Raw genomic sequence first — 25,696 nt, 5'->3', positions numbered from 1 at the left:
TTCCTCACAGCCGCCACTGCCTTCCCCATGGGGTCTCCCAGGAGTGAGGTCCTTTCAAGTTGGGAGGGTTGCTGGGTAAGAAAGGACACCCAGAGAACACTCAGAAAGAGGAAGATGTTTCTGAAGGAGCAGGAATTGGGGGGTGGGGCAGGGAGGATCTTGGCATTATGGAACTAGGAGACTTACATGGGGGTCCTCCAGGACCTGTGGCAGAGGTCGAGAGGGCTGCAGGGCTGAAGGCTGGTCTGAAGGGTCCAGCTGGGAGGTGCTCCGGTGGAGGCAGGGTGAACCCTGGGGGAGGGGATTGGAGAAACAGGTGGAGGAAACTTCAACTTCAGAATCCCTGGCTGTAGGGGGAAGAGGGGTGCAGATGTGGGTGAGAGGCAGGGGGTACGGTGGGTAATGAGGAAGAATTTCTTGTAAAAAAGAGAAAGTCATAAAAAGATGGCCTTTCCTGCATGTGATCAGGAGGTGGAGAGATCTCACCTGGGGGTCAGGCAGTTCTGGGGTCCCTGTGTCAGATCCTGAGCCCTTTGCCTGAGGTTGCAGGACACCGTTGTCCCTATTCAGGGTCTGTGTCCCATCCATGGAGCCAGGGTTCTGCGGGGGAGGGGAGGGAAAGCTACATCCAGACGCCACCTCAACCGGCTCTCAACACCCTTCTCACAATATTCTCCTGCTTCTGATCTTCTGAGAGCCCCGGAGAGAAAACACACTACTTTGGGGTTCAGTAGGGGAAAGCAGGAGATTGAGGGGACAAAGCGACAACAAGAGGGAAGGTCTCACCGTCTCTCGGGTGCGAGTGTGGCGTGGGGGCTTCCAGGACTTGCAGCCAGTCAGCGAATTGATGTAGAAGCAGCGGCCAGAGCTGGGGTCCAGGTGCTGCTCCCACGCGTCCAGCCTCTGCAGCGGGGGGCATGCAGGGCTTGGGGGCGGGGACCGGGGACAGCGGCGAAGGTCCACCAGGTTACAGTACACAGGGGGCTCTGACATGAGGGGCTGGGGTCTTGCCTGCCAGGAAAGGGGGAAGGAAGATAGTTATTCTGCCTGTGCCTCTTCCCAATCTTCTCTCCACCTAACCACTGTCTCCTCTATCCCCCGCCATTTTCTCACCACCAGCTCCTGGCTGGGGTGACCCAGGTACTGGGGGAGAAAACCCAGTCCCCGGCGGGTTTTTTTTTTTTTTTTTGACTCCCTCCCTCAGTCTTTGCTTTTCTCCTCACTTCCTGTTGCCAACTTCCCTCCTCCCCCACCCCGCCCCCACCGAGGGCCACAGGAAAGGGGAACAGGCTTTGTGGGGGGGGGGGTTGAGGGGAGCACCCCACTCTCACATCCTCCACAGAGAAAGGAGACAGAGAGGGCTCAGAGACCCTGCTAGGGGAGGATGAGACAGGAGGGGCCATTTTCATCTACTATTAAGTAAGAGAGAGGGGAGGGGCTGAGTCTTCTGGAAGAGCAAGGGAGTTACATCTCTAGAGGGGACTTGCTGGTGACCTGAGCTGGCAAGAGAGGACACAGGGAAAACCCTGCCCTGGGCCAGGAGTTGGGAGGAAGAGAGAGAAAAGCATGGCTGGAGTGGCCTTCTTTCAGTCCCTCTGTCATCTGCCGGCTTCCACATACCCTCAGGCTCTCTGCCACTTGCTGTCCCTCAGCTTCATGGCTGTCTCTTCCTCCTCCTTATTCAGATTCAACTGAATGTCATCTCCTCAGAGATGCTTTCCCAGGTCACCTCAGTCACTCCACCACCTTCAAGCTTCTCAGTAGCACTTATCAGTACCAAGGGTTACCTTCCTTATTTGTTTATGGGTTTGTCATCCCCCTGGGAATCCCTTGAGGGCACAGATTCTGTCTGTCCTGTTTGCCGTTGTGCCTAGAACAGGGCCCAGCAGTAAATATCTGTCGACTGACCATGCTCAGGAGAGCAGTGACTCACCATGTCGGCACTGGACTCCGTCAGCAAGTCCTCCTGAGAGAGGGATCTGCTGCTTGGTCCTTCCTGGAAGGGCTGCAGGAGGGTGGGCCTCAGATTGGTAACACTGACACTTCTACACATTTTGGGGGGAAGGGGAGGAGGCTGCTCAGACGTAGCCTGGGCTCTGCCTGGGGGTTCCTGAGACAGGTGGAGCTTTTCTAGGGAGCCAGGAAACAACTTTGGCCCTGGAAACAGAGAAATGGGAAGAGGAGGGGGCAGGTGATCAGAGGCGTGATCTTGGCTGAGTCCCCCATCCTGGGGGCTCCCAGGGAAGACAAGAGCAGGGGAGTCTGTAGAAAATTACATGAGACCTGGAAGGCTTGAGACTGGGGAGAGACATTGGGGACACGTTGGTGGTGCTGAGGAGCAGGCTGATCAGAGGGAAATAAGAGAAGTGGTTAGCAGAGGCTTGGGGAGAGGGGGTCCTTCCAATAATTCCCAGAAGCCAGGGAGGTAGGAGGGTGATGGGGGAGGGCTTACTCACCAGGAGTCCAGATAGACGGGCTGGGAGTGGTGGCAGTTGGGCTCTGGGAAGAGATAGATTCTTCTGTCACATAAGCAGCTGGGACGAAGATGGGTCGAGACCTGGACGGTGCTCCCAGGCGCCTTGCCAACCACCAGTCTGAGTTGGTCTTTCGAAGCAGTAGGAACCTGTCCCCTTCAGCCAGAGACACTTGCCGGCCATCTGCCCCAGTGTAAGTGAAGGCATAGAGGGCACAGAGCTGGGATCCCCGAGAAGGGCTTCGGGGCCCCAGCCCTAGGCTGCCCCAGGTACTTGGCCACCACCGGCCTGACAGCATTGTGGTCAACACTGTCACCTGTGGGAATAAGGGGTGTTGGAGATCCAGAAAAGCACAGGACTACCTGCTTCCAGGCAGAGAGACATGGTTCTAAGAGCAGTGGCGGGGGGAAGGTAAGGACAGTAACTCTGCGGTGAGAGGAGAGGATAAAGCAGAGGCCCTGGGTGGGGGTCAGTAACAGGTTTCAGGGTCTAAGAACTCTGGGTGATGTGACTGGTGAGGAAGTATATAAGTAAGGTGAGAGAGGATGTGGTCAGCAAGGCTGCGAGGCCAGCAAGGCAGGAAATCAGAGGAGAGGGCCTAGCTCGGTGACTTTCCTCCAAGTACCTTCTGGGGCCCATCAGAAGATCCAGGGGCAGGAGGAGCTGGTCCTGGGTGGTGGTGGGACTTCTGAGCTAAACACAGGAAGAGGAGGAGAAAAAATCAGGTCTGAGACAGAACAGGCAAAGAGAAGTTAATGACAAAGATAAAAAAGTTTGTGACCCTTCATTAAATTGACACAACCACCAATGTTTCCATTACTGATCACCTCAGACCTAAAGCGGTGTGTTTCCTGTGCAGACTCAGAGAGACACTGAGACAGAGAAACAGAGAGCCAGAGGAATGGTAAGACCAAATTGGAGAGAAAGAGAAAGTAGTCAGGAGAAACACAGAGGAGTTTAGAGTTAGAGGAAGAGGAGAAAATACAGTACCACCATCCTCTCAGTCCAGGAGGTGTTTTTGAAAGCTGAGAAGCCTTAATACATTCTCCGTACATAAGCCTCTTGGGCGGGGACCTGCTTTAGTGTGTGGGTTCATTCATTCATGCTCTTACCATGGATTGGCTGAGCACCTCCTGTGTGAAAGGAACACAGTTAGGCCCTGGAGATAAGAAAGGGGAAGGAGATAGACACAGCCCTTGCCCTCTGGGAGCTTAAGGACAGATCTGAACTAATGACACAATAAATTTGTTAATTACAATTGAATCAGGGGCTACTGACAAGTAGCACAGGATGCTATGACAGCATGGGGTGGGGGGGAGATGAGGACTGATGTCAGTTTCTCTCCTGTGGAAGGTGGAAACTGACCTCCCCTGTCAATTGCCAGAGCTCTAAAACCCACACTTGTGCTACCTCCTTACCTGACCACTCCTCTTTTCCCCTTCTTTCTGTTTCTCCACTGCACAATGTGAGGCTTTCTGTCTGGCTTTTGGAGAGCTGGGGTAGGGAGTGCCCCTCCCCCTTGGTGACATCAGAGAGCCAGCTTTCGTCCTCTGACATGTGATCGGAGGGCTGGGTTGCCAGTACTGGGATCCTGCCTCACTGATCTTCCTCCTTAGTTTGCCCCACTTCCAACATGTGGAGAATCCTACCCCTCAACTCTTCCTTCCCACTTCCAAAATAGTGACCAACTTCATGCATTGATTCGTTCATCAGTGTTTTTTAGAGGTTCAAATCTCATCCTCTTCTGCCTTCTCTGCCATCTTTCCTGCACTTTATCTTCTGACTCCTTCCCATTAGCTTTTAAACATAGCCAAGTCTCCGCCATCTTTAGACAAACCTCTCTCTACTGCACTCTCTGGTTACCATCTGACCTCTCTTTCTTTCTACAGTCAAACTTCTTGGAAGAGTTGCCTACACATGGAGGTCTCCATTCCCTCTCCCCTCATCCCCTCACCTCTCAAGGTCACTCCTCACGAGGGTCACCCCTGACTTTGCCCGGACACTTTGCAGTCCTTATGTGCTTGACATCTCCACAGCAGCCAACATAGTTGACCTTTCTCTCCTTCTACAAACACTGCTGGTGTCCCTCTTATCTTTCTAGCAGTTCCTTCTCTGCTGCATAAGGAAGGACTTTGCTTGTTCCTTAAATCCCAGAGGTCTGTCTGAGATCCTGTGCCCTTTGCACTCTCCACACTCTGGTGGTCTTATTCTTCCCCCAGCTCAAATGACCTCCATGTGATGCTGAGTACCATATCTTCAGTCCAGATCTTTCTCTGGAGCTCCAGCCTAATCCACTGTCCACTGAAAAACTCCACTTGGGTATTTCACAGGTGCCACAAACACAGTATGTTCTAAACTGAATTTGTTAGCTTCCCCCACAAACCTGTTTCTCTTCCAGTACCACTATTCAGTTAAATTTACCTTGAATAAATATGTAGTGAATGCTTATACCATATGTGCCAGGTGGGAACTGCGTATTAGGCATTGTCAATTGAGATGACAAATATGGCCCCTGCCCTCTCATAACAATTAAAATACAGTGTGATAATCAGTATGACAGTGGAAATGCTATCATGTGTTGGAGCACATAGAGGGTGTACCCAACTGCCCATGCCAGAAACCTGGCAGACAACCTTAATTTCTCTTGTTTCTTCACCACTCACATTTAATTCCTATCTACCCACTTTAATCCCTACAACCACCACCCTCTTTAGCCCGGATGATATAACCTCCTAACTAGTCTTCTTGCTTATAGTTCTCCCTTTCAGTCCATTCCTAGCACAGCAGCCAGAGCGACCTTTCTAAAACACAAAAATGCCCTGCCACTCTCCTGAGTTAACCTTTCAAATGCTTCTCATTGTCCTCAGAGCAAAGTCCAGATTTTACAATATGGTTTACAGAGACTTTCTCCTTTTATCCTAGCCTTTCACACTCCCCACTACAAACTCCATACTCTACCCACACACTAATTCTTCACATTCCTAACGTGCACAGAGGTCTCTGGTTCTTTGCATATGTTGTTTCCTCTGCCTGGAACACTTCCTCTCTCCACTCTCACCAATATTCACCTGGCTAACTATTACTCATCATTCAGATCTCAGTGGAAAGGTCACTCACACAAGAAGGCCTCTCAACTCCTTAGAGTCAGGTGGGGGCCCTAACTAGGAGCTCCCACAACAAGCTTTACATCCCCCATCATAACTTTCATCATACATTAAAGATTATTTGATTTTTTGTCCTTCCAGGAAGTCTATGAGCTCTGCCAAGGCAGAAGCCTGTATCTGTTTTGTTGATAATTGTATCTTCAATGCCTTGTATAGTTTCCGGCACAAAGTAACCTCTCTGTGCCTCAGTTTCCTCATCTGTAAAATGAGAATGAGAGAACCTATCTCATAGTTTGTTTGTTTGTATTTTGTTAAATAACAGCCAATTTATTATAGATCACAATTTTATGGGGCAGAAATTGGGGTAGGGTTCAGGGGGTGATTCTTCTGTCCTATGTGGCATTGATTGGGGTCACTTGGTGGTGTTCAGCAGGCGGATGAGTTGGTCTGCAGAGCTTCACTCACATATCTGATACCTTGATGGGGATGACTGGAACGGTGGGACCAGCTGGAGCTATCAGCTAGAATGCCAACATGAGACCTCTCCAGCATGGCAATCTCAGGGTAGTAAGACTTCTTACATGGCAGCTCATGGCTACTAGAGTGTTTCAAGAAGCCTGGGCAGAAGCTGCATAAGAATATGGCCTAGCTGCAAAAGGCCCAGAACCTCCATAGAATTTTTAAGAATAAAATTAATTAATATCTGTAGAGTGCTTAGAACAGTGCCTAGCTCATAAGTACTATTAGGTATTAATTATTCTTAAAGGCATACAAAGATGAATAAGAAGGATCCCTTTCTCAAGTACTGATATGTGCTTTCCTTGTATAAATATACTTATTGGCAAATTCTTAGTCTTCTTAGTTCCCCTCAATCTAACCTTTTCCCTACACACGCTCCCTCCCCCTTTAATGAGACTGTCTAGCTGTATATGAGCTGCAGACTGGTATTAATATTTAACAGCCACATCTTTTTTGTTAATAAGATATCTTCCCTAATTTCCATTGTGTCACTTAAGTCAGTTTATCGTAACTCTCAACTCTAAAGCTCTAATTCTTATGAACTTGAATCCCAGGTCGGCCACTGGGAGCAGCCACTGTCACCACACCGCCTCCTCAGCCTCCACCAGCCCAGAGCAAACCTCGCTTTCCATCACCGCCCTCCGCCTACGTCGGAGGATGGAAGCCGGTCAGGCCCTTGCACGTAAACGTCTCCCCGGGCCCGCCCACCCAAAACGTGCCGCTCTAGCACTGCACCTACGGCCTCTCCATCTCTATGATATCCTCTTCCTGTTTCCTAGTGTTGCATGACGGGAGAAAGAGTCGGCTTCCCGGGAGGGGAGCGCTGGGAACAGCGTAAGTCGGAACTCCATTTCCCGGCGTGCCTCGCGGCGGTGGCTGAACCCGCCGGCGGAAGGCCGGTTCCGGTTGCATCAGCGTGGGATACACGGCGAAATGAGACTGTTCGTGAGCGAGGGTGCCCCGGGGAGCCTGCCGGTGCTGGCCGCGGCCCGGAGGGCCCAGGGCAGAGCGGAGCTGCTCATCAGCACTGTAGGCCCCGAAGGTAGTGGGGATGGTGCTGGTGGGCGGGGGGTGAGGGGGCGCAGGACCGAAACACGCCCGACACCCACCCCGCAGTTGTCTTCGCCAGCCCCCCACCTCCTACCACGCGCTCCTGTCATCCTTCTCCCCCATTATCCTTGTTCACCCCATTCCCTCTTCCCTCCTGGTCACATCTTTCATCAGGCCCTTCCCTTAATTACCTTCAGCATACCCTTCCCTCATCCCTCGCCTCCCCTCCTTCATGTTCCAGGACCCCGCCTCACCCCAGCGAACCTCTCTGCCCCCTTTCCAGCCTTCTCTCACACCTACCAGGCACTCCCCCCCACACACACTCTCTAGTCACTCGCGGGACAACCCCCAGGCACTCCTTTGTCATTCTTAAGAAACCCTGCTCTCCCTTCCTAAAACACAGAGCCACACACACACACTCCTTTGGGTTTACCTCTTCTCATTCCCAGCCAACTGATTGGGTGACTTTTAAGCGGTTCTCTTAATTTCCTTCTGCCACTGTTATCTCAGTTCTTGGCTGCAGCACTATCCCAATGCCACCACCTCCTCTCTTCAGTCCCCATCTGTTGTTTCCAGCTGGCAGTCTCAGCTGAACACCTGCTGGTCTCTCTGGCTAGTTCTGGACCCACCCCTTTTCAGTGGTCCTATCCTGGAACCTCTGGGTTGAGACTGCCCATCTTTCTTCCCTTTTTCCCTGAACAATGCAGGGTTGTCCTTCTGAGTTGACAAAGTATTTCTTTTCTTATCCTTGTTTTTCACCCGTTTCCCTCTCCTGCATCAGAGTGTGTGGTCCCATTCCTGACCCAGCCTAAGATCCCTGTCTTGCAACTGGATAGTGGCAACTACCTCTTCTCCAGTAGTGCGATCTGCCGGTCAGTACTGGTGCTTGATGCGGGGAGGGGGCTGAATCAAATCAGGGCTTACTGTTCTCTGTGCAGCCTTATTTGCAACCACTGTGGGGTGAGAAATGGGCTGGACAAATGGGCCCCTCTAATTCCACGTTCTGCTGTTGTCTCCCTGGGCAGATACTTCTTTCTGTTATCTGGCTGGGAGCAAGATGACCTCACCAACCAGTGGCTGGAATGGGAAGTGACAGAGCTGCAGGTGGGACTGAGACATGGGAATGGCAGGCAGGCCCTTGCTCTGCATGGCCGTCCTGACCCATGCCTCCCACATTTTAGCCAGCTTTGTCTGCTGCCCTGTACTGTTTAGTGGTCCAAGGCAAGAAAGGGGAAGATGTTCTGGGCCCCGTCCGGAGAGCTCTGACTCACATTGACCACAGCTTGAGTCATCGGAGCTGTCCTTTCTTGGCTGGGGTGAGTTGGGCCTTGAGATGGGGGGAAGGCTGTATGGTATAAGAATTAAGAAGAAAGACTGTAGGGCCGGCCCCGTGGCTTAGCGGTTGAGTGCTGGCGGCCCGGGTTCGGATCCTGGGCGCGCACCGACGCGCCGCTTCTCCAGCCATGCTGAGGCAGCGCCCCGCATACAGCAGCTAGAAGGATGTGCAGCTATGTCATACAACTATCCACTGGGGCTTTGGGGGGAAAATAAATAAATAAATAAAATCTTTAAAAAAAAAAAAAAAGAAGGAAGACTGTATTCAGAGTGTTCAAACCACCACACTGCCACTTTTACTAGCCATGTAATCTTGCAAAATCACTCAACTCTCTAATCTTCAATTTTTTTCGTCTTTGAAATGGGGGTAATATTAGTACCACCTCATTGGGTTATTGTGAGGATTAAGTGAGATGATTTAAAGTGCTTAACACAGTACTTGACACATTGTAAGTACTTATGAAACGCTTGTTATTATTATATGTATTGGGAAGAAAATAAGTGTCTCACCTGTGTACCTTTTTCTTTTCTTTCCTCAACAAAGGAGACGGAATCTCTAGCTGACATTGTTTTGTGGGGAGCGCTATACCCATTACTCCAAGACCCAGCCTACCTCCCTGGTGAGAACTGTGCATATCATTCCACCTCCAACCCCAACCCTAGGAGCTTGGTGTAGGGGTTACTAGAATATTGAGGACTCACTTTGAGGTGTAGCTTGACAGGGCAGCTATAGCAGAAAGATGGCTGAAGGAACTGGGGAAGGCAACTGGAGAAACTTCATGAAGAAGGGGAGGAGGTCCACTCCTGCCTGCCGATTCTAGGTCTTGCTGATTCCGTCTTTTCTCCCATGCTCACAGAGGAGCTTGGTGCCTTGCACAGCTGGTTCCAGACACTGAGTTCTCAGGAGCCATGTCAGCGAGCGGCAGAGACTGTGCTGAAGCAGCAGGGTGTCCTGGCCCTCCGGCCCTACCTCCAAAAGCAGCCCCAGCCCAGCTCCCTTCAGGGGAGGGCTGTCAGCAATGAGCCTGAGGTTTGGAACAGAGCAGAGGGGTCCCCACAGAGCCTCAGTGCCTGAGATGGGGATGGCTTGGAGAGGGACTTTAACATGGCCACTAACTTACTCAGTTGTTGGAGAGCAAGGAGAGTTTCTTTGCTCTTTGGCCCCCCTCACTTGATGAGGGATTCTGTCCACTCTTCATAGGAGGAGGAGCTGGCTACCTTGTCTGAGGAGGAGATCACCATGGCTGTAACTGCTTGGGAGAAGGGACTGGGAAGCTTGCCCCCGCTTCGGCCACAGCAGAATCCAGTGTGAGTAGGCATGGACAAGTGGGGCTTGGTTTCTTTAATGGAAATTATTGATAGAGCCAATACCTACCTGCCGAGTCCCCTTTGCTGACCTCTCTTTAATTTTCCATTCTCTCTGTTATTCTTAAATCCCTCTCTTTTTTTTTTTAAATTTTATTCTTCCTTATCATTTTGGACACCGTCAGTCAGTCCCATCTGCAGCCATGTTTGTAGCTACTTTTAGACCCACTGACAGCACCTGAATCTGTTTTTTGAGTCCAGATCTCTATCCTGAGCTCCAGACATGTTTGTTGTATTATCCCCTAGATCCCTCCACCTGCACAGGCATTACAAACTCAACATGTCCAAAAGCAAACCTATGATCTTCCCTGCCAGCCTCTATTTCTCCTTTATTCACTTGCTCTAGTGAATGACCCCCACCTTCCACCTGAAAATCCAAGCCAGAAATCTTGATGTCATCTGCACCCTTCCCTCTTCCCTTCCGGTGTCATTTATTCCATTACCAAGTCACTGATTCTAAGTAGTCCTTGAATCCGTCCTTCTCCTCCCTGTCCTCTCTGCTGCCACCTTAGATCAGGCTTCACCATCTCTTCCCTTCTGTTTCCCTGCCACCCCGTGCTCCACACTGCCACCAGAGTGACTGCTGAGACCTGCACATGTCATCATCTCCCTTCTTTTTGGAATTCTGCAGACGGTTCCTTTGTGTGCTTCATGATCTGGCCCCTGCTTGCATGCTGAGCATCATGTTTTATCACTCTGCTGCTACATTAAGACACACGCACACACAGATTTTTCCATCAAAATGAAATATTTTTAACTCTGAGCCTGTTGACATTGAGTAAAGATTTGAGCATCACTCCTCGTCAGGCGCGTGTGCTAGGAGCCAGGTATGCAGAAGGGAACAAAATGGACAGACCTCTGCTCTCGTGGAACTTTGAGGCTAGTAGGATATACAGATATTTAAAAAACTGTCGCACAAATGTATAATTACAAGTTTCTGTAAGGCCTATGAAGAAAAAGAACAGGGTGCTGTGAGAGAAATATCACAGGAGGTTAGCTTAGAGGCCTCTCTAAAAAAGTGACATTTGAACTAAGACTTGCAAGATGAGTAGGTGTTAGTCAGTAGGGGGAAGGCTGGGAAGGGTGTCTCATATAGAGGAAACCTCATGTGCAAAGGCCTGAGGAACAAGAGAGTTGGGCTCTTTTTAACTAATTGGTTGACAGTGGCTGGAGGCTGGTCAGTCAAGGATCAGATGGGTGAAGATGAGTTTTGAGAGGGAGGCAGGCTGAGATCATACCATACCTGATGTCTTAGCACATGCTGTTCCTTCTCCCTGGAATGCCTGCACCTTACCTACCTGATGGACAGTTGTCACTCCAGACACCAGCTCTGTTATTTCCTTCTCTACAGAGCTTGAGACAGCCTTAAGTGCTTCATCTTCTGGGAGCTCCCATTGTCATATTATGTTGTAATTGCCTCTTTACATGTCTGTCTGCTCACTAACCTGTAAGCTTATTGAAGGTAGAGACTATCTCTCATGTGGCCCAGTTTCTAGCACAGGGCCAAGTGTTCGGTAGATATTGATAAAATTTGAATGAATTAATGAAACTCCATGCATTTGCTCATTTTGAGTACCTATCGTGGATTCAGTTTAGTACTAAGCACTGTGGAGCTAAGAAAGACAAAGAGATAGACTTTCTCAGGTATCTATCCAGGCTAACACGTTTAAATGCATATGCAGAGGAGGAAACGATTGGTGTTGAAGACCCTGTATAGAGCCAAACCAAGCTGTCTTCTGTGCTTTTCCTTCTGACTGAAAGACATCCCCAGTGTCTTGATCAGGCAAATTTCCACCCATTCTTGAGGCCCAACTCAAGTAGTTCTGCCTCTGTGAGGTCTTCTCTTAATCTTAGGCTGGAGTGCATGCTTGCCTTCCTTCAAACTCCTTTGGCACCTTGTACCTCTCATTGCACACATCCCAGTCAACAGTTACATAATAGAATGTAACCCCACTGAGGGCAGAACTCTGGCCTACTCACCTTTATATCTAGCATGTAGATGTAAAGCACACTCATAATGAGAGAGAAGTTACGGGGTAACACAGAAGGAGCACCCCAGAGTGTGCCACAAAGTGGTTAGGGGCTCGGGATACAAGGATGACTTGGTGGAAGGCTGGTCATCAGGGAAGGATGGCTTGCCTGAGGAGCTGATTTCTAAGCTGGATTTCAGAGAAAATGATGGTATTCAGGAGAAATTAGTGAGATCTTTTGTGAGGAAATTCCAGGAAGTTGTTGGGACATCTGACCGGATATATCGCAGCAGCTGAGAAGACGGGGTGAGGTTAATGTGAAGGACTAATTTGAGTCTTTGTTAGTAGTAGAAACTCTGGGAATCAGGGAGCTCTCAGGATGCCGAGAGTTGAAAGACACAGTAAATGATGGGGGCCAGTGAGTGTAGGTTGAGAATGGTTGGACAGATGAAAGGATCCCTGGTTGGGGGTCGGTGCTAAGGAGGGGGATGGACACACGATGTGTGCAGCTGAGCTGTCGAGGATGATGAAGCATGAAAAGAATAGTGGATTGAGTGACTTCAGACAGCAGATTGAGTGACATGACTAGGAAAGATCCCAGAAAAGTGGGGAGGAGAGGAGGGCTACAAAGGCAGTAGTTGGTGCCTCCTGGTTTCAGTCAGGCCATTAGCAAATGAAGGCCATTAGCAAATGGTTAGGGCGAGAAGAGGCAAGGGGTACAAAAGGACTTGGGAAGATTTGTATATGGGGTGGTGAGCTGTAAGAATTTCAGGCAGTGACTAGAGGTAATATTAACATAGCACCTGGGAAGAAGGAGAGAGGTCAGCGCTGGGAAAGTGTTTTTGGGTGACATCAGAGTCCAGAGTCCAGGGACTAGTGAGTGATGGTGTTGGATGGAGCCTAGGGAGAGTTTTGTCAAGACCTGGGAGGTTGGAGCCTGAGAACGAGCTAATGGAAAGGAAGCAGTCACCATGGTAAAGAGGGACGGAGATCAGTGTTGGAATGAGGCTCCTTCGGAGCAATACACGAGGCTTGTTCACTGTGGGCAGGGCCCTGTACTTGTGACTATAGAGGATCTAATGGCTTTTGGGGGAATTTGTGGTCCTGTGGGTTTGTGTGAGAAAAGACTTCAGATGTACATGACCCTCTGACAGTGGAACACATCTGGTCTGGGTGTTCTGTGCCCTGCTGGTCCCTCTCGCGTCTCCCCATGGACTGTTCTCTTCCTCCTTCCCTACCAGGTTGCCTGTGCCTGGGGAAAGGAATGTGCTCATCACCAGCGCCCTCCCTTATGTCAACAATGTCCCCCACCTTGGAAACATCATTGGTTGCGTGCTCAGTGCTGACGTCTTTGCCAGGTGGAGCCAGCTGCAGCGTGGAGGGGAGAGCTCCTGAGGGGAGCAGTGGGCCCCGAGGGAATAGGATGCCTCAAGGGTGGAGGCTGGAGGGATCCTGGGGGTATGGGAGGGGCTAGATGGGGCCCTCCATGATCACCATGTTCCCTTTCAGGTACTCCCGCCTCCGCCAGTGGAACACCCTCTATCTGTGTGGGACAGATGAGTACGGTACAGCGACAGAGACCAAGGCTATGGAGGAGGGTCTAACCCCCCAGGAGATCTGCGACAAGTACCATGCCATCCATGCCGACATCTACCGCTGGTTTAATATCTCCTTTGATATTTTTGGCCGCACCACCACTCCACAGCAGACCAAGTAGGTTTCCTCTAATGAGGTAGAAATGGAGGGTGAAGGCTGGGCTGGGGCAGTGAGAATATCCTGGAGACAGAAATCAAGATGGTTGTCTAGGCACTCCCCCTTCACTTAGGATCTGAGTATTGCCCTGAATTAAGGGGTTCACTGTGTGCAGAAGCCTGTGAGTGCAGAAGCAGGAGCAGCCAAGGGAGGGAAGAGACAGGAGTTAGGCTCATGGGAAGTATCTGCCTTCTCTCTACTGCCTTCCTCCTCCCTGGTTGCCATGGAGTCTTAGGACATTCCCTCCCACTCCTATGTGTGTTCAGAGCAAACGTACTCATGCTTCCTCTGCCTGATATTCATCCTTAGAAAAACTCTACATAGTAGACAAGCTGCCAGCTGATAGTGCTGTGTGGTTTAGCAGTTGGACTGATTTAATTTTAATTTTTAGAACATATTAAAGAACAGCGTAGTCCTATCTCTTTGGAGATGTTTGTTAATGAAGAATACAAAACAGATAAGTCTGTATTTAACAGAAACAAATTCTAAAGTATTGAGGGAAGAGATTGTGGGGGGAGATGGGGAATATGTGTGAGGGGCCTGGGCTCATCCAATCACACTCCCTAAAGACAACTAGGCGGCCTTTGCCTTGAGAGTCCTTCTGCCTGATTTCTTTGGCACTTGGACTGAAGGAGTTTGAGTCCAAGGTGGAGTGGCAGGAGGGAGGGGTGCACCACTTCCTCTGACTTCCTCTGACCTGTCCCTCCCCTGTTCTTGCTCCTCGCCAGAATCACCCAGGACATCTTCCAGCGGCTGTTTGCCCGAGGTTTTGTGCTGCAGGATACTATGGAGCAGCTGCGGTGTGAGCACTGCGCCCGCTTCCTTGCGGACCGCTTTGTGGAGGGCGTGTGTCCCTTCTGTGGCTACGAGGAGGCCCGCGGCGACCAGTGTGACAAGTGTGGCAAGCTTATCAATGCCATTGAGCTCAAGGTGAGAGGAGGGTATCATAGGAGCCTGGAAGAAGACAATCTCTATTCTTGTCCCATTCAGGATTTTTGTTTAGCATTCAAGACCTTTCATCAATGGCTTTTTCTCAGCAGCTTGTCCTTCAGTCCACTGGATAAAGACTCACTGGGCATTGTCTTTGTGCTTAGCCCTGTGCTGGGAAATAGACAAGTCACGTTTATACTTTGCCACCTTGTTCCTACTTTAGACCACCTGATCTGCATTTATTTAGTTCTTTCTCTTTTCCATAAACGCCATATCTTCTACTTGTATTTACTCGTTTGTTAATTTATTTATTCATTCATTTATCCTGCAAACATTTTTTGATTCCTTACAATAGGCCAGTGACAGTTTCAGGTGCTAAGGACGTAGCAGTGAACAAGACAGACTTTTATCTAGTGTGGGGAGGAGACCAGCACTAAACAAGACAGGAATATAATTGTAGAATAAACTCTCGGGAAGGATGTGATAGTGAGTTTTGGCTAGATTTAAGCTAGGTGATTAGGGAAGGGCTTTCAGAGGAGGTAACATTTGAACTGAGAGTTTAACTGAAGAATGAGAAGGAGCAAGCCAAGTGATGAGTGGGGTTAAGAGTGTTCCAAGCAGAAGGACCACGAGTGCAAAGGCCCAAAGCAGCAAAGAGCTGAAAAGGCGTAATGGAAAAGTACCTGTAGGGCTGGCCCCGTGGCTTAGCGGTTAAGTGTGCACGCTCCATTGCTGGCGGCCCGGGTTCAGATCCCGGGTTCGCACCGATGCACTGCTTCTCCGGCCATGCTGAGACTGCGGCCCACATAACAGCAACTAGAAGAATGTGCAACTATGACATACAACTATCTACTGGGGCTTTGGGGGGGGAAAATAAATAAATAAATAATGGGAAAAAAAATAGTAACTAGAATAAAATATACAAATGGGAAAAGTACCTGTAGCATAGTGAGTGAGAGGGAAGGTGACTTCAGACGAGGTCGGAGAGGTAGGCAGTGACCAGATTGCCAGGGCCTGGTAAGCCATTGCGGGAGTTGAATGGCAGGCTGCTCTGTGGAAAATGGATGGGAGGGAAGCAAGACAGAAAGTGGGGAGACCGGTTTGGAGGCTAGAGTGGTTGCCCAGTGGATGACAGTGGCTTGAACTAGGTCAGAAGCAGTGGAAATGAAAAAAAAAGAAAAGAAGGATTCGAGATACTCTTTGGAGGCAGACTGTAGAACTGGATAGACTGGAATTCGGGTTGAGCGGAAGTCAGGAAAACCGTGACTTGTAAGTTTTTGGCTTGAGTAGGTTGGGGAGACATTTAGGAACATGGGCAAGATTGGATGAAGAGCAGGCTTTCGGGTGGAATGCAGTGATACCCTTTAGGTCTGTTAGGGTTGAGATGCCCGTTAGACGTCCGGGGAGAGACTCTAGGTAGGCAGTTGGATGTAGGTGTGTGCAGTCAGGAAAGGTCATAAGAGAGTTAGATTTTCTCACCTTCTAAACCCAAATCAAGGGGTCGGACTTGTGGCGTAGTGGTGAAGTTCCCGTGCTCCGCTTCTGAGGCCCGGGGTTCGCCGGTTTGGATCCTGGGTGTGGACCCTACGCACCGTTCATCAAGCCATGCTGAGGCCGCGTCTCACGTAGAGCAACTAGAAGGATGTACAATTATGATATACAAGTATCTGCTGGGGCTTGGGGGAGAAAAAAGGAAAAAAAGGAGGAAGATTGGCAATAGATGTTAGCTCAGGGCCAGTCTTCCTCCCCCCCAAAAAAATAAATAAATAAACCCAGATCAAAACTCACTTGGGAGCTTTCCTTGATTAGCCCCACCTAACTGTTTATTCCTTTAGCCATCAGCCTTCAGTGTTGGTATAGTCCATTTGAACCATGAAAATAAAGTATTTCCCGACATTTTGCTTTGTAAAGGTCTACTCTTGTTTCTTGTGCAAGCCGTCTCCCTCACTTGATTGTCACTTCTTCAAGGAGAGGAGCTGTGTGTCGCTCCTTCCTCCCCTCACACAGCTGCGTACAGTGCATGCTCTGTGCCTAGCCTGTGCTCAGAGGGTGCTCTTGCCTGGGCTTTGGAGTGGTAGGTCAGAGACGTGAAACTAACAAATGTCGTGCTCTGCAGACTTGAGTCTCTGGGTTTAGAGAAGGCCAGGTAGTTGGTGAGTTGGCTGGGTGCCAGCATGAAGCTAAGCCAGATGGCAGACTGGGAAGCTCACCCCTCAGCCTCTCCCCTTGCCTAGAAGCTCCCCCTGGCCTGCAGTGCTCATCCTGACTGTCCCACCTCAGGTCACCCCTTCTCTTGAATTTCCCTTCACAGAAGCCTCAGTGTAAAGTCTGCCGGTCGTGCCCTGTGGTGAAGTCCTCTCAGCACCTGTTCCTGGACCTGCCTAAGGTAATGGCCCTTCCCACCATCTCGTCTGCATGGCCTCTTCTGCCCCCACTGCCTCGACCTTGCATCTGTACCAGATCACTCGCAAGTGTTTTTAATTTCCACTTAAAAATTATACATTGTAAAAGGGTGGAACAGATTAAAGGGCACAAAGTGAGAGGCTCAGGCCCACTTGCCAGAGGTATTTACTGCTGCTCACTTTCCTTCGTGTCTGTTCAGAAATAGCATATGCATGTGAGAATATTTGTATGTCGTTTTTGTTTTCTTAATACAAATTAGATCATAGCACCCATATTCTTCTGCAACCTACTTTCTTTCTTTTACTTTGCAATGTGCCTTGACCAATTTTCCACGTTAGTAGATTTGCCTCCTTTTTTTTCTTTTTTAACTTTTTATTTGGAAGTAATTTCAGGCTCACAAAGAAAGTTGCAAGAATAAATAGTTGCTTGAGCAAAGAACCTCATGTTCTTTACCCAGATTCACTAGTTAAGGTTTTCCTCCATTTGCTTTAGAATATTCTCTGACTCCACGTATAAATATATATGTACATATATGTCCTCTTTACTCTTAAATACTTCAATGTGTGTTTCTTGCATAACCACAAAAAAGTTAATAGCTTCAAGAAATTTAACATTGATATAGTTGTCTTACTATCCATATTCCAATTTTGTTAATCATTCGAATAATATCCTTTATAGCATTATTTTTCCTTTAGTACAGAATCTAGCTCAGGATGGTGTATTACATTTAGTTTTTGTATATCTTTAGTTTCCTTTAATCTGAAACAGTTCCTCAGCCTTTCTTTATCTTTTATGACATTAACAGTTTTTAAGAATGTAGGCCCTGACGTCCTTTTTAAAATTGAGTATTCCTCATTTTGGATTTGTTGGGTGTTTCCTCATGGTTAGATTCAGGTTATGCATCCTTAGTTGGAAAACTACATAAACGATACTGTGTCCTTTCCAGAGGCAACTGATGGCCATTTTCCCCTCACTGGTGATGTTAATTTTGTTTAGTCAAGGTGTTACTCAGTTTCTCTGCTGTATAATTAATATTTGCCCTCTGCAACTTATAAGCAGTCTATGGGAATACAATTTAAGACCATGAAGACACCCTGCTCTTCACTGAGAGGTTCCCTCTACATTTCACATCCACTTATTTCATCATTCTTACCTGGACCAGTTTTCATTAGGATTCTCCAACTCTACCACTCCTTCCACATTCACCCTCTTCCTTCATTCCCTCATTTAGTTGTCTATTTATTATCACTGTGGACTCGTGGATTCCTATTTTTTCGATGGTTTATAATTTATTCCTGTCCTCAATTATTTTCATGTTCCAGTTGTCCCTTATTTGGCCAGTGGGAGCCTCTTCAAAATCGTTTCCCTGTGTATTTTTGAGATCTCCCACCATTTTTTAAGTTCTTCCTTGTTTTCTGGCATAACCATATTCTAGATCTCATCTTCTTCCAGCCTTGGAATCAGCCATTTCTCCACAAAACTCTAGTTCATTTTAGTAGGGAACAACATTTGAGACCAAGGTTTGGGTGCTCTGTGTGCTCACTGCTACTGGGGTGCCTTTGCTTCTAGTCCTTTAGCAAAGAGAGTTAGGCATTTCGGTTCATGCTGACACCTGCGATCCCAGTCTCTCCCCACAGGGTTCTTCCTCATTCTCCCTCATTTCCTGTGTATCTCCCTTCTTCCACAGTAAGTGCCCTGGTTCCCAACAACATTCACTCATTTGCTCAATCCTATAATACACCTAAAAATAATTTCAGAATGGCTTCACTCATTCCACTACAAAACAACCTGCTGAAAAGAGTTTAGGGTTTGTTGGCAGTCCTGCCCCTTCCCCCCAACTGAGGGTGTATAATCAAATAGTGTGTTCAGAATTGTCTTAGATTAGTTTTCTCTCCCTTTAGTGTGGTTATGTTACTGAAATAGGTTAATAAGTTTGGTTCATTTGCTTTTAGTTTTTTTTTTTCCCTCTCTTTGTCCTTGTTAATTTTATTTTATTTATTGAACATGTAAAACATCAATATCCTTCTAAAAATCAAAACCATACAAAAAGGTATACTCAGAGAAGTGTCGTTCCCTTTCTGTCCCTGCCACCTTGTTCTCCCATCTCCTGTAGGTGATCAACTTCGTTTTCTGATTTATTCTTAGTGTGTTTATTTTTGTAAAGACAAGCTTTATGTATATGAATAAAGATAAACAGAGATATATGTATGTTTTCTTATTTCCCCTTATACAAAATATAGCATATTGTGTATATTCTTGTGCATTTTGTCTTTGTCACCTAACAGTATGTTCTGGAAATCACTCCCCATCAGATCACTCTATATCAGTCCATAGAGATCATCCTTATTTGTTTTTTTTTTTTTTTAACAGCTGCATAGTACTCCATTCTGTGTATGTACCGTAGTTTATTTAAGCAATTTCCTGTGTCACCATTTAGGTAGTTTCCAGTGTTTTGCATTTACAAATAATGTTGCAGTGAATTACCTTGTGCGTATGTATTTTTGTATTGTTGGAAGTGTGTCTTCAGGATAAATTCCTTAAAAGTGATCACTTGCTGTGTCAAGGGTATATGCATATCTAGTTTACTGCCCCATTTTCCTCAGTGGGTGTTGTTCCATTTTGCATTCCCACCAGCAATGCATGAGTGAACCTGTTCCCTCAGAGCCTCACCAGCAGAGTAGATTGTCAGGCTTCAGAATCACATAAACCATTCCTTTTTTTTTTTTTTTTTTTTATTTTTTTTTTTTTTATTTTTTTAAAGATTTTATTTATTTTATTTTTTCCCCCCAAAGCCGCAGTGGATAGTTGTGTGTCGTAGCTGCACATCCTTCTAGTTGCTGCATGTGGGACTCGGCCTCAGGATGAACGGAGAAGTGGTGCCTCGATGCGCACCCGGGATCCAAACCCGGGCCGCCAGCATCGCAGCGCGCGCACTTAACCACCAAGCCACAGGGCCGGCCCAACCATTCCTTAAAAAAGATTTATCTTTGTTTTTCTGCTTACAAAAGTGATATAAGCTTGTTTTTAAAATTTCAGATAGAAATATATGGTATAAAAATGGATGTTTCCCATAATCCCATCTGAGAATAATGCACTAATATATATTTTCCTTCAAAATGTTTTCTGGGTTTATAATAATCTGTGTATTATTACTTATTTTTATAATAATTGGATTATATCCTTTGTTATTGTTTTGCAGTTTGTTTTATTTAATTAATAATGTGTCTCGGAGATATTTACATGGCAATACATATAGGTCTGCCTCACTCTTTTTAATGGCCTTATAAAAGTATTTCATTGTATTGATATACCATATTTCTTTTGAACCATGGGAATTAGTTTCAGTTTTTCGCTATGATGAACAGTGCACCTGATATACACATCTATACACTCTTGTGTGACTATTTCTGTTGAAAAAAATTCTGGAAGTGGAATTGCTGTGTCAAAGTCATGAGTCTTTTAATTTTAATTCTGTATTGCCAAACTGCTCCAAAAAGGCTGCACCTATTTATCCTTACGCAAACTATGTATGAGACTGTCCTAAATCAGCCCTCTGTCTGCCTCTGCCATCTCAGCTGGAAGGGCGACTGGAGGAGTGGTTGGAGAAGACATTGCCTGGCAGTGACTGGACACCCAATGCCTGGTTCATCATTCGTTCTTGGCTTCGGGATGGCCTCAGGCCACGCTGCATAACCCGAGACCTCAGATGGGGAACCCCTGTACCCTTAGAAGGTTTTGAGGAGAAGGTAAAAACCCTCTGCTTTACTCATGTCTCATTCAGCCTTGGGGTTGACACCCTGAGCTAGCAGAATAGACTGTTGATGATGTCTTGTTTCAGTCTGAGACTTTGGGTTGGTGAACTTCTCCCATTGTTTTTTCATCCTACCATGTCTCTTTCCTCCTGACCCTCCAGGTATTCTATGTCTGGTTTGATGCCACTATTGGCTACCTGTCCATCACAGCCAACTACACAGACCAGTGGGAGAGATGGTGGAAGAACCCAGAGCAAGTGAGCAGTTCTTGGTTAGCCTGTCTGTGGGGAGGGTGCGTGTGTGTGTGTGTGTGTGTGTGTGTGTGTGTGTGTGTGAGAGGGGTGGGTAGGTGAGGGTTGAGTATCTGTTCTTTCTTGGGCCTTTGAAGAAGATCTCAGGAGCTCGGCCTCCCCACTATATTCCATAGGTGAGCCTATATCAGTTCATGGCCAAAGACAACGTTCCCTTCCATGGCTTAGTCTTTCCTTGTTCAGCCCTCGGAGCTGAGGACAACTACACCTTGGTCAAACACCTCATTGCTACAGGTACCCTGGGAGACTGGAGATGGGGGTGTTCCTGGGGAATGAGGGCTGAAGCAGTACTTGGGAGAAGATTCTGGAGGTCCTGAGTTAGGAGTTGAGATGAAATAGGAAATAATTGGAACATGAGAACTCAACCCAGAAGAGGGAAACAAGAACCTGAAGAAAGCAAAAGTCCAAAGCTAAAACTTTGTAATGGTAGAAGCAAAGGGAAAAAAGGCCAGAATGGAGAGGAAGGATCTCCCAAGTCCTGTGCAGGCCAGCTACTCAAGGAGAGGTGTCGCTGGACACCCAAGAGCTGAGGCTGAGGGAGAGGAAAGCAGAGTTAGTGAGTCAGAGAGGGAAGGGTGTGATTTGAGCAGATGGTTCTCATTCTCCTTTTCTGTCCAGAGTACCTGAACTACGAGGACGGGAAATTCTCTAAGAGCCGGGGTGTGGGAGTGTTTGGGGACATGGCCCAGGACACAGGGATCCCTGCTGACATCTGGCGCTTCTATCTACTATACATTCGGCCTGAGGGCCAGGACAGTGCCTTCTCCTGGACAGACATGTTGCACAAGAATAATTCGGAGCTGCTTAACAACCTGGGCAACTTCATCAACAGGTGGGACTTGGTGAGGGGTCAGAGTCAGAAAAGGAACTGGGCTGACTCTGCTCCATGAGATGGGAATACAGAGAGGGCTGGTAAATGGGCAGGAGGCTGTGAGGGATCGGGAGGACAATGTGGAAAGTGGATTTCTATCCATTGGGATCTGCTCCTAGAAACCAGTACGCTGTGTGTGCTTGGGGGACGTTAGTTGTAGAAACGTGATTTAGCAAAGTTGGTCACAAAGTGAATTTTTGGGGATTGCTTTTTTATTAATGTTCCTTATAGAATTGGAGGTGTATGCTCTCCTAGCAGAAAAGTTCACTTGTAGACCATTGAAAAGTTTTGCAGAAGGGGTTATTTGAGTGAAGGGTGGGAGACTTCTGCTGTACTCTTCGGAGTTTTTGTTGCTTTAGGCTCACATTCCACTCTTGGTCCCTATCTCAGCTGTTCTGCAATCTAAGAAAATATCCTCCATGGCTTCCTACCCTCTCAGGTTTGGTCATTAACCACATTTAACAGATAATCTCTACTAGAGTATTTGTTTGACAGCAATTAACATATATTTCAACTTGATCATGCTAAGTATTAACTTTTTTTTTTTTTTTTGTGAGGAAGATCAGCCCTGAGCTAACATCCATGCTAATCCTCCTCTTTTTGCTGAGGAAGACCGGCTCTGAGCTAACATCTATTGCCAATCCTCCTCCTTTTTTTTTCCCCCAGAGCCCCACTAGATAGTTGTACGTCATAGTTGCACATCCTTCTAGTTGCTGTATGTGGGACGCGGCCTCAGCATGGCCGGAGAAGCGGTGCGTCGGTGCGCGCCCGGGATCCGAACCCGGGCCGCCAGTAGCGGAGCATGTGCACTTAACTGCTAAGCCACGGGGCCGGCCCCTAAGTATTAACTTCTTAAAAGTAGAATGAACAGTTTCTTAACTGTCAGGTTTCTTTAAATAAGGGATATCTGTATGTAAAATGTTTGTTATGTACAGAGTCATATTCTTAGGGGAGGGAGAATAAAGAGTCAATTTGTTAAGCTTTGCCTTCCAGCTTGAGGGAAGCAGGAGGTGTCAGTTCTGACAGAATGTAGAATTATGAAAATCAGGTCAGATTTCTATAAGGAGACTGGACAGTAACTCCTCTTTTCTCTCCCCTCTCCTTCCCTACTCCCATCAAGAGCTGGGATGTTTGTGTCTAAGTTCTTTGGAGGTTACGTGCCCGAGATGGTGCTTACCTCTGACGATCAGCGCCTGCTGGCCCATGTCACCCTGGAGCTCCAGCACTATCACCAGCTGCTAGAGAAGGTTCGGTAAGGAACCTACACCTCTGTCTCACCTCAGTGATCTGCTGCATGCTGAGAGCCCCATAGTGGTCCCTCTAGGACCTTACACCTTGCCTCCCCGCTTCCTAGGATCCGGGATGCCTTACGCAGTATCCTCACCATCTCTCGCCATGGCAACCAATACATTCAGGTGAATGAGCCCTGGAAGCGGATTAAAGGCAGTGAAGCTGACAGGTAGGTCAGGAGGTAGGGTTGGCTACAGGAATAAAGTGGTCTGTAGGCTGTGTCCTCTTGGAGGTCCTGACTAATCTCTCTTCTTCCTCAGGCAGCGGGCAGGGACAGTGACAGGCTTGGCAGTGAATATAGCTGCCTTGCTGTCCGTCATGCTCCAGCCTTACATGCCCACGGTTAGTGCCACCATCCAGGCCCAGCTGCAGCTCCCACCTCCAGCCTGCAGTATCCTGCCCACAAGCTTCCTTTGTACCTTACCAGCAGGACACCAGATTGGCACCGTAGGTCTCAGAGTTGGAAGAGCCAGGGTGTCTTACAATTGTTCCCTTTGCCATGCAGCCTTTGGGGAGGGCTCAGAGAATTTACTTTGGGCATGGGACTCTCACAGCTGTTCCCTGAACCCCTTCCCCACTGACCCCACTCTGCACTTGGGCTTGTTTCTGGTCTTGGTTCACAGGCCCAGCATTACCTGTAGCCTTTTTATCCTCATTGCTTTTCATGTCAGAACCCAGTCCCTGGCACATGAAACTAACTGGTATACAGCAGATGTTTGAGGAAACACCATGGTCACCTGGTCTCCATACTGCTGAGAAGCAGTAAGCAGGCAGAATCCCGGGGGGCCATTTCCTCTTGGACACAGATGATAAAGTTCATACACCTCTAAGCTTTTGCATCAACCTCACGTCATTAAATAGTTTAAATGATCTGTGACCCTACTAATACTTTGGGCTTTCATAGTGAACACCAGTGCTTTTTCTGGATTCTTTACTGGAATCAGCAGGTATTTGCTCAGCGTTTCTTCTACAACATTTGGAGTTCCTGAACATCAGTGATTGGGGTGGGAGAGGCCCTCTGTATAGTCTGGTAGAGTTTATACCTAACCAGTGAATGATTCCGGAATTTTTTTTTCACAGGTCAGCCCCTTGTTTCAAAAATTGGAAAATGACCAGATTGAAAGTTTGAGGCAGCGCTTCGGCGGGGGCCAGGTGAGAAAGCTCAAGACTGTTCTCACCCCGCCACAGCTATAGCGCCCTCTCCTTAGTGTCCCCAAGTAGTCCTCACTCATTTCTTTCCATCTTTTGGTCCTGCTGCTTCCTCACTTGTAGTTTTTCTTTCCTGTCTTAGCTAGAAGAGCCCTTGGAGTTGAAGGTAATCCCTGTCCCCCCAGCCTGAGATGTTATACAAACTTGAGGTCAGGGGGATAGTTACGGTGGCAGGTGATAACTCTGTTGTTGTTTCCCAGGCAAAAGTATCCTCCAAGCCAGCAGTTGCAGAGACTATGACAACCGCTGGACCACAGCAGATACAAGTGCTGATGGAGGAAGTGACAAAACAGGTAGGAAGCAAAGCCCCATGGGAGACTGGACAGCTGAATCCTGAATAGGTCCCCTCTGGTCTCACTGTGTTACCCCACCCCCTCTTCTCGTAGGGCAACATTGTCCGAGAACTGAAAGCACAAAAGGCAGACAAGAACCAGGTTGCTGCAGAGGTGGCTAAACTCTTGGATCTGAAGAAACAGTTGGCTCTAGCTGAGGGGAAACCCCTGGAAACCCCTAAAGGCAAGAAGAAAAAGTGAAAGGGAGAACTTGGGTCAAAGAAAGTCACTTTAATGGTTATGGACAGTAATAAATAAATGTACAATCTCTATATACATCCTGTCGTCTACCCCAAGCTTTCCCCCCGACTGAATAGATGGGGTTGAGGGTCACATCATTGGCACTCATGAGAAGGTGGTCAGGAGCCACTTCTGGGAAAGGTAGGTAGTGGCTTGAGCAGTGGCCCAAGGGGGAAGTGATGGTCCCCACTGTTCATGCTTGGTGCAGATTAACCATTCGGTCAATCAGAGCCCGGCGAGTCGCCTCCACTTCCCTGGTCAGGCGCTCGATTTCCTGCTTGAGCCGTTCGTTCTCTTCAGCTAGCTTCGCCACTTTCCTTTCGTTCTCTTGTTCTTTCTCTTTCATTCGTTGCTTTCCAGCCCGGGCTGGGGACTGGCCACTCTGTTTCCGTTTCCTGGGTCTTCCTTGATCTTCCTCTTCTTCTTCCTGAGCCAGGGAGCTCTGACTGGAATCCGGAGAGCAAGGGCTCTGGGAGGTGCTTGTGACCTCTGCTGGTCCTGGCTCCTCTGTCAGCCAAGCCAGAGAGGCAGGGTCAAGAGTGGTGAAGGTTTTTGATTCTTCCTTCAAGGAAATGAAGAAAGGTAGGGTAGATATTAGTTGAGAAGGGAAAGGCAACATCCCCCCCAGCTTTAGGCCTAGCCTTCTCACCTCCTCGTTTCCAGGGGATGAGACATAGGTACCCCCATTTTCATCTGAGAACAGCACCTCCTGCAGATCCTCATACCAGGCTTCCAGTTCCCAGCTGGACAGTGTCCCGAAGGAGAAAGGCAGTGACTCAGCTGCCATCT

General features: G+C 48.0%; 3 protein-coding genes across 10 annotated transcripts in view; 1 reads left to right on the top strand and 2 right to left on the bottom strand.

The window, feature by feature from the left end:
- Positions 1–7,712, bottom strand: part of ARHGAP9 (Rho GTPase activating protein 9) — an 11,984-nt gene extending 4,272 nt beyond the window's left edge. The window contains exons 1-8 of one of the 7 annotated variants that reach the window (XM_087442133.1): positions 7,581–7,697; positions 3,465–3,607; positions 3,100–3,167; positions 2,457–2,790; positions 1,934–2,157; positions 787–1,011; positions 487–600; positions 187–291 (exon numbers count right to left, since the gene is read on the bottom strand). In XM_087442133.1, coding sequence (XP_087298259.1) covers positions 187–291; positions 487–600; positions 787–1,011; positions 1,934–2,157; positions 2,457–2,772 — 984 coding nt within the window. In that variant the 5' untranslated portion in view covers positions 2,773–2,790; positions 3,100–3,167; positions 3,465–3,607; positions 7,581–7,697. Of the gene's footprint in view, positions 1–186; positions 292–486; positions 601–786; positions 1,012–1,113; positions 1,156–1,933; positions 2,158–2,456; positions 3,168–3,464; positions 3,608–3,892; positions 4,087–7,580 lie in introns of those variants that run through there. The other 6 variants (XM_087442132.1, XM_087442134.1, XM_087442131.1 and 3 more) reach the window with 6 other exon arrangements.
- On the top strand, positions 6,973–24,941 carry MARS1 (methionyl-tRNA synthetase 1). Of its 2 annotated transcripts, XM_004429311.3 has the most exons (21): positions 6,975–7,139; positions 7,929–8,019; positions 8,173–8,251; positions 8,329–8,463; positions 9,027–9,102; positions 9,340–9,512; positions 9,684–9,790; positions 13,059–13,175; positions 13,327–13,530; positions 14,298–14,499; positions 16,811–16,885; positions 20,478–20,648; positions 20,816–20,911; positions 21,082–21,199; positions 21,584–21,797; positions 22,957–23,088; positions 23,191–23,295; positions 23,387–23,573; positions 24,207–24,278; positions 24,536–24,628; positions 24,722–24,941. In XM_004429311.3, exons 1-21 carry the CDS (start codon positions 7,031–7,033, stop codon positions 24,866–24,868), a joined length of 2,703 nt encoding a protein of 900 aa, XP_004429368.1. In that variant the 5' UTR covers positions 6,975–7,030; the 3' UTR covers positions 24,869–24,941. The 2 variants fall into 2 exon arrangements, with proteins under 2 accessions (XP_087298256.1, XP_004429368.1); XM_087442130.1 differs by lacking the exons at positions 24,536–24,628; positions 24,722–24,941 and adding an exon at positions 24,418–24,480 and having other exon boundaries at positions 6,973–7,139.
- DDIT3 (DNA damage inducible transcript 3) lies at positions 24,884–25,696 on the bottom strand. Its single transcript, XM_004429312.3, has 2 exons — positions 25,557–25,696; positions 24,884–25,469 (listed from the first exon to the last, which is right to left on the bottom strand). The coding sequence occupies exons 1-2, from the start codon at positions 25,692–25,694 to the stop codon at positions 25,101–25,103; spliced, it is 507 nt and encodes a 168-aa protein (XP_004429369.1). The 5' UTR covers positions 25,695–25,696; the 3' UTR covers positions 24,884–25,100.

Source organism: Ceratotherium simum, chromosome 17, assembly GCF_057802395.1.
Source record: "Ceratotherium simum simum isolate JZ-2026a chromosome 17, ASM5780239v1, whole genome shotgun sequence".
Classification (NCBI taxonomy): Eukaryota; Metazoa; Chordata; class Mammalia; order Perissodactyla; family Rhinocerotidae; genus Ceratotherium; species Ceratotherium simum.
This window is presented reverse-complemented; position numbering and strand designations above follow the sequence as displayed.

Excerpts from the sequence above, each read along its gene's own strand:
- MARS1 (XM_004429311.3), top strand. The coding sequence starts at position 7,031 with ATGAGACTGTTCGTGAGCGAGGGTGCCCCGGGGAGCCTGCCGGTGCTG. Across the intron at positions 14,500-16,810 it reads TCAATGCCATTGAGCTCAAG|AAGCCTCAGTGTAAAGTCTG; the intron begins GTGAGAGGAGGG and ends TTCCCTTCACAG. Across the intron at positions 24,629-24,721 it reads TGGAGGAAGTGACAAAACAG|GGCAACATTGTCCGAGAACT; the intron begins GTAGGAAGCAAA and ends CTCTTCTCGTAG.
- DDIT3 (XM_004429312.3), bottom strand. The coding sequence starts at position 25,694 with ATGGCAGCTGAGTCACTGCCTTTCTCCTTCGGGACACTGTCCAGCTGG. Across the intron at positions 25,470-25,556 it reads CATCCCCTGGAAACGAGGAG|GAAGAATCAAAAACCTTCAC; the intron begins GTGAGAAGGCTA and ends ATTTCCTTGAAG.